The sequence below is a fragment of the Cheilinus undulatus genome, linkage group 9 (genome assembly GCF_018320785.1).
Source record: "Cheilinus undulatus linkage group 9, ASM1832078v1, whole genome shotgun sequence".
Lineage (NCBI taxonomy): Eukaryota > Metazoa > Chordata > Actinopteri > Labriformes > Labridae > Cheilinus > Cheilinus undulatus.
In genome coordinates, this window is record NC_054873.1 from 51,833,523 (window position 1) to 51,846,967 (window position 13,445).

General features: G+C 44.7%; 1 protein-coding gene across 1 annotated transcript in view; it reads left to right on the top strand.

Annotated features, from left to right (window-relative positions):
- The window catches only part of lrp5 (low density lipoprotein receptor-related protein 5), an 82,764-nt gene that overhangs the window by 3,236 nt on the left and 66,083 nt on the right, over positions 1–13,445 (top strand). The window contains exons 2-5 of the mRNA XM_041796303.1: positions 7,576–7,776; positions 7,861–8,077; positions 9,687–9,755; positions 9,832–9,960. Of these exons, the coding sequence (XP_041652237.1) occupies positions 7,576–7,776; positions 7,861–8,077; positions 9,687–9,755; positions 9,832–9,960 (616 nt within the window). The remainder of the gene's footprint in view (positions 1–7,575; positions 7,777–7,860; positions 8,078–9,686; positions 9,756–9,831; positions 9,961–13,445) is intronic.

The following is a 13,445-nucleotide window of genomic DNA, read 5'->3' on the forward strand; positions in this document are numbered from 1 at the left end:
TACCATCAGGGAAAGGTGGGGGCATAACAGGCTGTTACCATCAGGGTAAGGTGGGGGCATAACAGGCTGTGACCATCAGGGAAAGGTGGGGGCATAACAGGCTGTTACCATCAGGGTAAGGTGGGGGCATAACCAGCTGTTACCATCGGGGAAAGGTGGATGTATGACATTCTTTTACCAGGAGGGAGAGGTGGGGGCATAACAGGCTGTTACCATCAGGGAAAGGTGGATGTATAACATTATTTTACCAGGAGGGAGAGGTGGGGGCATAACAGGCTGTTACCATCAGGGAAAGGTTGGGGCATAACAGGCTGTTACCATCAGGGAAAGGTGGGGGCATAACAGGCTTTTACCATCAGGGAAGGGTTGGGGCATAACAGGCTGTTACCATCAGGGAAAGGTGGATGTATGACATTCTTTTACCAGGAGGGAGAGGTGGGGGCATAACAGGCTGTTACCATCAGGGAAAGGTTGGGGCATAACAGGCTGTTACCATCAGGGAAAGGTGGATGTATAACATTATTTTACCAGGAGGGAGAGGTGGGGGCATAACAGGCTGTTACCATCAGGGAAAGGTGGGGGCATAACAGGCTTTTACCATCAGGGAAAGGTGGGGGCATAACAGGCTGTTACCATCAGGGAAGGGTGGGGGCATAACAGGCTGTTACCATCAGGGAAAGGTGGGGGCATAACAGGCTGTTACCATCAGGGTAAGGTGGGGGCATAACAGGCTGTGACCATCAGGGAAAGGTGGGGGCATAACCAGCTGTTACCATCGGGGAAAGGTGGATGTATGACATTCTTTTACCAGGAGGGAGAGGTGGGGGCATAACAGGCTGTTACCATCAGGGAAAGGTGGATGTATAACATTATTTTACCAGGAGGGAGAGGTGGGGGCATAACAGGCTGTTACCATCAGGGAAAGGTTGGGGCATAACAGGCTGTTACCATCAGGAAAGGTGGGGCATAACAGGCTTTACCATCAGGAAGGGTTGGGGCATAACAGGCTGTTACCATCAGGGAAAGGTGGATGTATTACATTCTTTTACCAGGAGGGAGAGGTGGGGGCATAACAGGCTGTTACCATCAGGGAAAGGTTGGGGCATAACAGGCTGTTACCATCAGGGAAAGGTGGATGTATAACATTATTTTACCAGGAGGGAGAGGTGGGGGCATAACAGGCTGTTACCATCAGGGAAAGGTTGGGGCATAACAGGCTGTTACCATCAGGGAAAGGTGGGGGCATAACAGGCTTTTACCATCAGGGAAGGGTTGGGGCATAACAGGCTGTTACCATCAGGGAAAGGTGGAGGCATAACAGGCTGTTACCACGAGGGAAAGGTGGGGGCATAACAGCTGTGACAATCAGGGAAAGGTGGATGTATAACATTATTTTACCAGGAGGGAAAGGTGGGGGTGTAACAGGCTGTTACCATCAGGGAAAGGTGGGGGCATAACAGGTTGTTACCAGGAGGGAAAGGTAGGGGCATAACAGCTGTGACCATCAGGGAAAGGTGGATGTATAACATTCTTTTACCAGGAGGGAGAGGTGGGGGCATAACAGGCTTTTACCATCAGGGAAGGGTTGGGGCATAACAGGCTGTGACCATCAGGGAAAGGTGGAGGCATAACAGGCTGTTACCATGAGGGAAAGGTGGGGGCATAACAGCTGTGACAATCAGGGAAAGGTGGATGTATAACATTATTTTACCAGGAGGGAGAGGTGGGGGCATAACAGGCTGTTACCAGGAGGGAAAGGTAGGGGCATAACAGGCTGTTACCAGGAGGGAAAGGTAGGGGCATAACAGGCTTTTACCAGGAGGGAAAGGTGGAGGCATAACAGGCTGTTACCAGGAGGTAAAGGTGGGGGCGTAACAGGCTGTTACCATCAGGGAAAGGTGGGGGCATAACAGGCTGTTACCAGGAGGGAAAGGTAGGGGCACAACAGCTGTGACCAGGAGGGAAAGGTAGGGGCATAACAGGCTTTTACCATCAGGGAAAGACTGGGGGCATAACTTCTGTGGCCATCAGGGAAATGTGGGGGCATAACCAGCTGTTACCATCGGGGAAAGGTGGATGTATGACATTCTTTTACCAGGAGGGCAAATTTGGGGCATAACAGGCTGTTACAATCAGGGTAAGGTGGGGGCGTAACAGGCTGTTACCATCAGGGAAAGGTGGGGGCATAGCAGGCTGTTACCAGGAGGGAAAGGTAGGGGCATAACAGCTGTGAACAGGAGGGAAAGGTGGGGGCATAACAGGCTTTTACCATCAGGGAAGGGTTGGGGCATAACAGGCTTTTACCATCAGGGAAAGGTGGGGGCATAACAGGCTGTTACCATCAGGGAAAGGTGGGGGCATAATAGGCTGTTACCATCAGGGAAAGGTGGGGGCATAACAGGCTGTTACCATCAGGGAAGGGTTGGGGCATAACAGGCTGTGACCATCAGGGAAAGGTGGGGGCATAACCAGCTGTTACCATCGGGGAAAGGTGGATGTATGACATTCTTTTACCAGGAGGGCAAAGTTGGGGCATAACAGGCTGTTACCATCAGGGAAAGGTGGAGGCATAACAGGCTGTTACCATCAGGGAAAGGTAGGGGCATAACAGGCTGTTACCATCAGGGAAGGGTTGGGGCATAACAGGCTGTTACCAGGAGGGAAAGGTAGGGGCATAACAGCTGTGACCATCAGGGAAAGGTGGATGTATAACATTCTTTTACCAGGAGGGAGAGGTGGGGGCATAACAGGCTGTTACCATCAGGAAAAGGTGGGGGCATAACAGGCTGTTACCATCAGGGAAGGGTTGGGGCATAACAGCTGTGACCATCAGGGAAAGGTGGATGTATAACATTCTTTTACCAGGAGGGAGAGGTGGGGGCATAACAGGCTGTTACCATCAGGGAAAGGTGGATCAAAGCCAATTAACCTTTGCATCACCTGCCTTTGACGATGATGTTATCAAAGCTACTACAACATTCCCTCCCCCATTGGTCTCCAATCACAGTGCTCCCTGCCGTATCAGACTGTCGTCCACCAGTCTGCTCTGCAGGCCCTGATCCTCCAGGCCCTGATCCTCCAGGCCCTGATCCTCCATCCTGATCCAGTCTGGTGTTTTCACACTGCTGCTGAACCCCTAAAGATCAGATCTGGATCTGGTTTAGAACCTGGTTTAAAAGCGGCCGATATCTTGTGCCGTTCACATGGTCAGAAACATCAGGAGCCACATCTGAACCAGAGTCTGGAGGCAGCCTATCAGAGCCCTGGTTCTGATGTGAGGAAGAGGAGGATCACAGTACAAAAACCCCCCATGACAGCCTGGTGCCCACCTGACTCTGCTAACTGATGAATCTGACACGTTTCAGCCCTGTCAGCAGTCTCTGATTGTTCTAATAACGGATCAATAACTCTGATAGTCTGAAGAGCTCGTCACTGTACCAGAGCGTTTCCTGTTTTTCTAGAACATTTACCCACTCTGGTATTTTCCTGAGTGCTCATGGATGATTTTGTCCTTTAAAATGAGAATAACTGAGCTGATCGACGAGTAAATCCACGCTCCAGCCTAGTCTAAGATAAAGCTTGAAGTGATTTATGAACTCAGCACAAACATTTACTCAGCACACACGCTCACACCTCGCTGTGATGTTTGCCGCCGCGGCGCCTCAGAGAGTCTCTGACCGGCTCCAACATCCTCTCTGTGCTTCTAAAGATAAATAATGTTCTAGGTTTAACACCACTAACATTATTATTCATATTACTATTCAGCTTGAAATAAAAAGTATTGTCAACACAGACGTCCTTTATAATAGGTCAGTATTTTGATGACCTTCATGGCCCACTTTGGCTGGTCCCCACAGAGTTCTCCTCTTCATCTGCCCAAATAATAATTATTATTATAATTATAAATAAAATAAATAATAATAATTATTGTTATAATTATGATTATAAATAACAATTATTATTATTTTATAACAATAAAAATAATAAAATAAAATAATTATAATTATAATTATAAATGAAAATAATAATAATAATAATAAAAATAAAATAATAATTAAAATAAAAAAATTATAATACAAATAATAATAATTAAAAATAGATTAAAAAATAAAATAATAATATAATAATAATAATTATCATTATCATATAATAATTATATAATAATTATTATTATCATTATTATAGAATAAAAATAATAATAAAATAAATAACAATAAAATAATGATTATAATAATAATAATAAAATAATATAAATGATAATAATAAAATAATAAAATAATCAAAATAATAAAGTAATAATCAAAATAATAATAATAATAATAATAATAACAACTAAATCAACAATAATAATACTACTTCTACTAAAATATAACGATAATAATAATAAAACAACAATAATAATACTGATAAATGTTTTTTTTTATAGGCATCTTAAAGCACTCAAGACCACCTTTCCAGTAAAACTTAAAAACAAGACATTTAAACCAGTCATCAAACATGTGGACATAAATGCTTTATAGGTGTTATTTTAGGTATTTTTCTGTATCTTTTATGATTTAACCAGTTTTGATTTGACCCCTGCCTCTTACCAAACCGTCTTCTCTAACGGGTGCTCAGACGCCATTTAAGAGTGTAGGTGTAGCGCTGGCGTTGGAGAAAATCCAAACATGGCGGCCTAGTCATCATAAATGTGGGTGTAGTGTTCCTGCTGGTTCTCTGTGCTGTAAATCTGAGCGCTGGTGTTGTTCTAGATGTTTCTGCTGCAGACCTTTGGCCCCGTCTGTCTGCTGGGTTAATGTTTGTGTGACCTCTTTTAGAGTTCTTAAAGTCCAGGAAGGGATCTATTAACGGCGTGATATTATCGTGGAAAACATGATCCATACATGTTATCAGAGAGAATCCAGAGAGTTTAAAAGAAACCTGAAGATTTAAGGCGCCGATTTGAAATCCCTGAACCCTTCAGAGAAACTCTGTCACTGAGGAGGAATTCACACTCTCAGTTCATTTACAGTAAAATTATGATAGAAAATTATTTTTTAAAAGACTTATTTATTTTTATTAAGGGGATAATATCTGCTCAGATTAGTTATATTAATCCCTTAGATTCCTTCTACTCAATATTTTCTAAAAATAAAAGTTTTTTGTTTTTCAGAATAAAGTTTTGTCCACAGAGGTCGACAGTGCCACTAATGTTCGATTAGTTTAGTTTTAATCTGTGGAGAAGCCCCGCTCTAGTCTGCTTTTAGCATCAGTGTTTTCAGTGACCTGGATCTTCTTCAGGGTCCGGATCTAAAAGGGGGCTGTCTTAGTTTAACTGGTTTTTGTTTTAGTTTTGGTGAAGATCCTCCTCCAATCAGAGCCAGTGAGTGCTGAAGTGTTTGATACCCAGAGTTAGAGTCGTGCTGATGACCCTCGGTACTGGGGATACTCCAACCCAGGTTCTCCAGAGGTCAGGAGAAGAAGAGCCCTGGTTTAAGAGCGTGGTGGAGGTCAGGAGAAGAAGAATGCTGGTTTAAGAGCGTGGTGGAGGTCAGGAGAAGAAGAATGCTGGTTTAAGAGCGTGGTGGAGGTCAGGAGAAGAAGAACGCTGGTTTCAGAGCGTGGTGGAGGTCAGGAGAAGAAGAGCCCTGGTTTCAGAGCGTGGTGGAGGTCAGGAGAAGAAGAATGCTGGTTTCAGAGAGTGGTGGAGGTCAGGAGAAGAAGAATGCTGGTTTCAGAGCGTGGTGGAGGTCAGGAGAAGAAGAACGCTGGTTTCAGAGCGTGGTGGAGGTCAGGAGAAGAAGAGCCCTGGTTTCAGAGCGTGGTGGAGGTCAGGAGAAGAAGAACGCTGGTTTCAGAGCGTGGTGGAGGTCAGGAGAAGAAGAACGCTGGTTTCAGAGCGTGGTGGAGGTCAGGAGAAGAAGAGCCCTGGTTTCAGAGCGTGGTGGAGGTCAGGAGAAGAAGAACGCTGGTTTCAGAGCGTGGTGGAGGTCAGGAGAAGAAGAACGCTGGTTTCAGAGTGTGGTGGAGGTCAGGAGAAGAAGAACCCTGGTTTCAGAGCGTGGTGGAGGTCAGGAGAAGAAGAATGCTGGTTTCAGAGCGTGGTGGAGGTCAGGAGAAGAAGAACGCTGGTTTCAGAGCGTGGTGGAGGTCAGGAGAAGAAGAACGCTGGTTTCAGAGCGTGGTGGAGGTCAGGAGAAGAAGAACGCTGGTTTCAGAGCGTGGTGGAGGTCAGGAGAAGAAGAACGCTGGTTTCAGAGCGTGGTGGAGGTCAGGAGAAGAAGAGCCCTGGTTTCAGAGCGTGGTGGAGGTCAGGAGAAGAAGAACGCTGGTTTCAGAGCGTGGTGGAGGTCAGGAGAAGAAGAACGCTGGTTTCAGAGCGTGGTGGAGGTCAGGAGAAAGAGGTGTGGACAGTAGAGAAGAGGAATGTAAGGATGAGACAGATATCTTTTCCTGTTTGTTTTTCAGTGGTGTGAAACGGCTCAGAGTCAAACACACCCACTAGAGGGGGGTCTGGTGATCGATAATAATAATAATAATAATAATTATTATTATTATTGTTAATTATACTCATCATAATAATAATTGAATAATAGTAATGACATATATTATAATGATTAAATAATGATAATAATAATTATAATTATCCTCATAATAACAATAATTTAATAATAGTAATGATAATTATTATAATGGTTAAATAATAATAATATTTATTATTATTGTCTTCATTCACTCAGCCTTCATCTCCTCTCTTCTGTGTATTTTCTAAACTTGTTCGTTCAGTCAGATGTCAGAGTGAGTGTGAGTCCAGGAGGATTATCAGCTGATCGAGGATGAAACAGTCGTGCTCAGGATCGTTGTAAATCTGCTGGAGTGAGCCTGGAAAAGTCTGGAACATGGAAGCTGTGCAGAAACCCGGGCCCTCCTCAAACACATCTGCAGCAGAGACTCTGAGCTCCCAAACACATTCTTCATGTCCCAGCTGGGAGGGTTAGAAAAACTCTTCCTTCCTCTCAGACTCAGAGCTGATTGGACGTAAAGAGAGGGCGCGGGGTGTGCAGCAGGACCGTCAAACTTTATCTGGACCCTCTTTCTTTAAACCCCCTCTGTATGACCTCTGACCTTCTCAGCACTAGAGGGTCACAAATGAACCAAAATCTCATGAATGTCTTTCTGGTGTTAAAATCTCCTACAGCTGTTTTCCATGGGCTTCATCGCTGAACCAGAGGTGATGTTTCTGACAGTACTGGACCCGGTCCTTCATGTGGGTCTTTAGAGGGTTCAGCTGTGGGCATTTATGACTTTGTTAGATGTGACAGCTGGACAGAGACGGGACGTCTGTTAGAGTCTAGTCTGTTTACCCTCTGTAATGAGAGGACTTTGATGAGCTGCAGCGTTGTGATGAACGGCGTGCTGTCGGGACACAGATTGACAGATTCGTGCTGAGGCATCACAGCAGACGTCCTGAGACCACCACAGAGCTGCTACCAGTCTGTGGTCCTGGCGTGACTGGTCCTGAACCGTCGAACGTCCTCACATACACCCCAGTACCCAAAAATCACTGAAATAAAATGTTTGTCTCCTCCTCCTCAGGCTCTCCTCTCCTCCTCTTTGCAAACCGGCGTGATGTTCGACTCGTGGACGCCGAGGGCGTGCGGGGCGAGTCGGCCATCGTCGTCAGTGACCTGGAGGACGCGGCGGCGGTGGACTTCCTGTACTCTGAGGGTCTGATATTCTGGACAGATGTGAGCGAGGAGGCCATCAAGCAGACGCACTGGAACCAGTCGTCCAACTGTAAGACGCCATTTTCTCTCTGTTTTCTGTGGCGGCTGCGTCTCTGTGAGGCTGATTCATCCTCCTCTTCCTCTCTCTCTTCAGCTCTTAAAGAGGCTCTGGGGACGGGTCAGACCGTGGTGGTCTCCGGTCTGGACAGTCCTGATGGGCTGGCCTGTGATTGGCTTGGTAGGAAGCTTTATTGGACGGACTCAGAGACCAATCGGATCGAAGTGGCCAACCTGGACGGCTCCTCCAGGAAGGTCCTGTTCTGGATGGACCTGGACCAGCCGAGGGCCATCGCCCTGAACCCGGCACAGCGGTAACACACGTTTAGTAAAAACATATTTAAGGTCTCAATAGTGGGTGGAGCTGTGGGAGGAGCCAGGGAAACCCTCACCCCTCACCAGTTCCACCCACTTTTTCAAAAGTTGTCAGCATGGCCTGTTATGAGCTAGGGGTGGGAGAAAAAATCAATACAGCTTAGTATCGCGATATTTTGTCCGGTGATATATCGTATCGTCTCCCCCACCAAGTATCGAGTTTTTCAGATTAACTGCTAATATGAACTGAAGTCTATGATGATGGAAAATAAAAATGTTTGTTCAGTGAGGTCTGCAGAGGTGACGGTCATAGAGCAGGAGAAAGTTAGTAACAAACATGGCAGCACCAGAGGAAGGAGGCTAGGAATGAAAGCAGGACACGAATGAGAGCGACATGACGCATGAGGTTAGCAAGAGGGGTACATGAAAATAAAATACTGCAGAAATACGACAAACATGAGGGCCAGACTAATGCTGAATCAGCTAAACAGCTAAAAATTGTCCCAATATATGACATCGTAATACTCACTTTAATGATAGAAGTTTAAAATCGCAATAATATCGAATCGTGACCCAAGTATGGTGATATTATCATATCGTGGGGCCACTAGTGATTCCCACCCCTATTAAGAATAATGTAGGACAAAAGGCTCCAACATTCCAAGCTTCACCAACATTCCTTCCTTGGTCACTGATCATGCTTTAATTTTGAAACATTCCTTCCTTGCTTCTAAAGATGATGTCATCTTTTAATTTTGAAACATTCCTTCCTTGCTTCTAAAGATGATGTCATCTTTTAATTTTAAACATTCCATCCTTGCCTCTCTTATAAAACAGTAAAACTCCTCACAGGTTGGCTGTGTTAGCAGGTGTGATGTGAGGCTGATCTGGCGTGTAGAGCATAGCTAACATTAGCAGCTAGCTCATCCAGCCTTGGCTCCTCTTTACAGATTAATGGCGTGCGCTGACGGGGGGCGTATTTCTCCTTGCTGTAGTCGTCATACGTGAGTTTAACCCTCGACAGCCTACACGCAGCTTTATTTTCACCTACGACTTAAAAACTGTTATACCGTGCTGTTCCTACCACATGCTAACTGCTAAGCTTCTCATATTTATGTCTGGTGAAGTGGCGGGGAGAGCTCTGACAGGAAGGCAGCGGCCATTAACTGGAGGTACAGTGGCCACTAGTGGTGGGAGGTTGATTACAGTTAAAAAGATAATAATAATAATAATAATAAGGTTATAATAAGATCATTATAGACCTGGATTTCAAACCCATTTTAATAAGAAAGTAAATGTCATTAGTTTAACCGACTCACAGATCTCACGTTGGCTAAACTGATAAATGAATTTAACTGTTTAACCACACATATCTGTGTTGTTGAGGATGATGATGTGGGTCCTGAAGCGTCCTCCATGTTTAGTCACGTTCAGAGAGCTAGCAGTGACGCTCAGGATTCAGATGTAAACATCATTAAAGTAGATTAACCAGAACCTTTGAGTTTAGCCTTCATTAGCCTGCTCAGACCACAGGAAGTGTTTGTCCAGTAGATAGATCTTTATATTAGACGCTGTTTCATTGGTTTATTTCCTCTGGTTTTCCTCCAGTTACATGTACTGGACAGACTGGGGGGAGGAGCCAAGGATAGAGCGAGCTGGGATGGACGGCAGTAACAGGTACCAAACTCCTCCACCTTAAACCAGTCAGGTCAAAGGTTAGCAGGCCACTGATGTTTTTCTATTTCTCTGACAGGAAAGTGATCGTGGACACAGACATCTACTGGCCCAACGGTCTGACCATCGACCTGCGAGAACAGAAGCTGTACTGGGCCGACGCCAAGCTCAGCTTCATCCACAGAGCCAACCTGGACGGATCAGCACGGTACGGAGCGGCTATATAAACGTGTCTCTGACCCAGTGGTAGAGAGGAGGACACTCTATGAGAACATAGCCAGTCTGTAGATTTATCTCTTAAACTGCTGACCCACTGACAGAGGGAACGGTCAGGAGGTCAGATAGTTTACCAGAATCAGAGGGACGCTGGGGGCGCTGAGGCTGAGTTTACACGTTTAAGAGCTGACTAATCTAACGGGCTCTTTTTATGGTGAAGAAAATACTCCAAAACTAAAGACGTCACTGAAGATCTTTCCTCTAAATGTAGGAGTTCTTTCGGCTGGGACTTTGGTTTTCCATTGTTTCTGTTCTGCTCAGGGCTAAAACACCTACAGAGGAGGATTAGGCATCGGGAACAAGATTTCTGAAATCCAACTTACTTTTCCCACATTTGGCAAATAAGTCAGAATCCTGACTGTGATCTCAGAATCCTGACTGTGACCTCACAATCCTGACTTTGATCTCAGAATCCTGACTGTGATCTCAGAATCCTGACTGTGACCTCAGAATCCTGACTGTGACCTCGGAATCCTGACTGTGACCTCAGAATCCTGACTGTGACCTCAGAATCCTGACTGTGACCTCAGAATCCTGACTTTGATCTCAGAATCCTGACTGTGATCTCAGAATCCTGACTGTGATTTCAGAATCCTGACTTTGATCTCAGAATCCCAACTGTGATCACAGAACCCTGACTTTGATCTCAGAATCCTGACTTTGATCTCAGAATCCTGACTTTGATCTCAGAATCCTGACTGTGATCTCAGAATCCTGACTGTGATCTCAGAATCCTGACTGTGATCTCAGAATCCTGTGATCTCACAATCCTGACTTTGATCTCAGAATCCTGACATTGATCTCAGAATCCTGACTTTGATCTCAGAATCCTGACTTTGATCTCAGAATTCTGACTGTGATCTCAGAATCCTGACTTTGATCTCAGAATCCTGACTTTGATCTCAGAATTCTGACTGTGATCTCAGAATCCTGACTTTGATCTCAGAATCCTGATTTGATCTCAGAATCCTGACTTTGATCTCAGAATCCTGATTTGATCTCAGAATCCTGACTGTGATCGCAGAATCCTGACTTTGATCTCAGAATCCTGACTGCGATCTCAGAATCCTGACTGTGATCTCAGAATCCTGACTGTGATCTCAGAATCCTGACCTTGATCTCAGAATCCTGACTGTGATCTGAGAATCCTGACATTGATCTCAGAATCCTGACTGTGATCTCAGCATTCTGACTTTGATCTCAGAATCCTGACTGTGATCTCAGAATCCTGACTTTGATCTCAGAATCCTGACTTTGATCTCAGAATCCTGACATTGATCAGAATCCTGACTGTGATCTCAGAATCCTGTGATCTCAGAATCCTGACTGTGATCTCAGAATCCTGTGATCTCACAATCCTGACTTTGATCTCAGAATCCTGACATTGATCTCAGAATCCTGACTTTGATCTCAGAATCCTGACTTTGATCCTAGAATCCTGACTGTGATCTCAGAATCCTGACATTGATCTCAGAATCCTGTGATCTCAGAATCCTGACTGTGATCTCAGAATCCTGACTGTGATCTCAGAATCCTGACTGTGATCTCAGAATCCTGACTTTGATCTCAGAATCCTGACTGTGATCACAGAATCCTGACTGTGATCTCAGAATCCTGACTGTGATCTCAGAATCCTGACTTTGATCTCAGAATCCTGACTTTGATCTCAGAATTCTGTGATCTCAGAATCCTGACTTTGATCTCAGAATCCTGATTTGATCTCAGAATCCTGACTGTGATCGCAGAATCCTGACATTGATCGCAGAATCCTGACTGTGATCTCAGAATCCTGACTTTGATCTCAGAATCCTGACTTTGATCTCAGAATCGTGACTGTGATCTCAGAATCCTGACTTTGATCTCAGAATTCTGACTGTGATCTCAGAATCCTGACTGTGATCTCAGAATTCTGACTGTGATCGAGAATCCTGACTGCGATCTCAGAATCCTGACTGTGATCTCAGAATCCTGACTTTGATCTCAGAATCCTGACTGTGATCTGAGAATCCTGACATTGATCTCAGAATCCTGACTGTGATCTCAGAATCCTGACTTTGATCTCAGAATCCTGACTGTGATCTCAGAATCCTGACATTGATCAGAATCCTGACTGTGATCTCAGAATCCTGTGATCTCAGAATCCTGACTGTGATCTCAGAATCCTGACTTTGATCTCAGAATCCTGACTGTGATCTCAGAATCCTGACTGTGATCTCAGAATCCTGACTTTGATCTCAGAATCCTGACTGTGTTCTCAGAATCCTGACATTGATCTCAGAATCCTGTGATCTCAGAATCCTGACTTTGATCTCAGAATCCTGACTTTGATCTCAGAATCCTGACTGTGATCTCAGAATCCTGACATTGATCTCAGAATCCTGTTATCTCAGAATCCTGACTTTGATCTCAGAATCCTGACTTTGATCTCAGAATCCTGACTGTGTTCTCAGAATCCTGACATTGATCTCAGAATCCTGTGATCTCAGAATCCTGACTTTGATCTCAGAATCCTGACTTTGATCTCAGAATCCTGACTGTGATCTCAGAATCCTGACATTGATCTCAGAATCCTGTTATCTCAGAATCCTGACTTTGATCTCAGAATCCTGTGATCTCAGAATCCTGACTTTGATCTCAGAATCCTGACTTTGATCTCAGAATCCTGACTGTGATCTCAGAATCCTGACATTGATCTCAGAATCCTGTTATCTCAGAATCCTGACTGTGATCTCAGAATCCTGACTGTGATCTCAGAATCCTGACATTGATCTCAGAATCCTGTTATCTCAGAATCCTGACTGTGATCTCAGAATCCTGACATTGATCTCAGAATCCTGACTGTGATCGCAGAATCCTGACTTTGATCTCAGAATCCTGACTGCGATCTCAGAATCCTGACTTTGATCTCAGAATCCTGACTGTGATCTCAGAATCCTGACTGTGATCTCAGAATCCTGACTGTGATCTCAGAATTCTGACTGTGATCGCAGAATTCTGACTGTGATCGCAGAATCCTGACATTGATCTCAGAATCCTGACCTTGATCTCAGAATCCTGACTGTGATCTGAGAATCCTGACATTGATCTCAGAATCCTGACTGTGATCTCAGCATTCTGACTTTGATCTCAGAATCCTGACTGTGATCTCAGAATCCTGACTTTGATCTCAGAATCCTGACTTTGATCTCAGAATCCTGACTGTGATCTCAGAATCCTGTTATCTCAGAATCCTGACTGTGATCTCAGAATCCTGACATTGATCTCAGAATCCTGACTTTGATCTCAGAATCCTGACATTGATCTCAGAATCCTGTTATCTCAGAATCCTGACTGTGATCTCAGAATCCTGACTGTGATCTCAGAATCCTGACTGTGATCTCAGAATCCTGACTTTGATCTCAGAATCCTGACATTGAT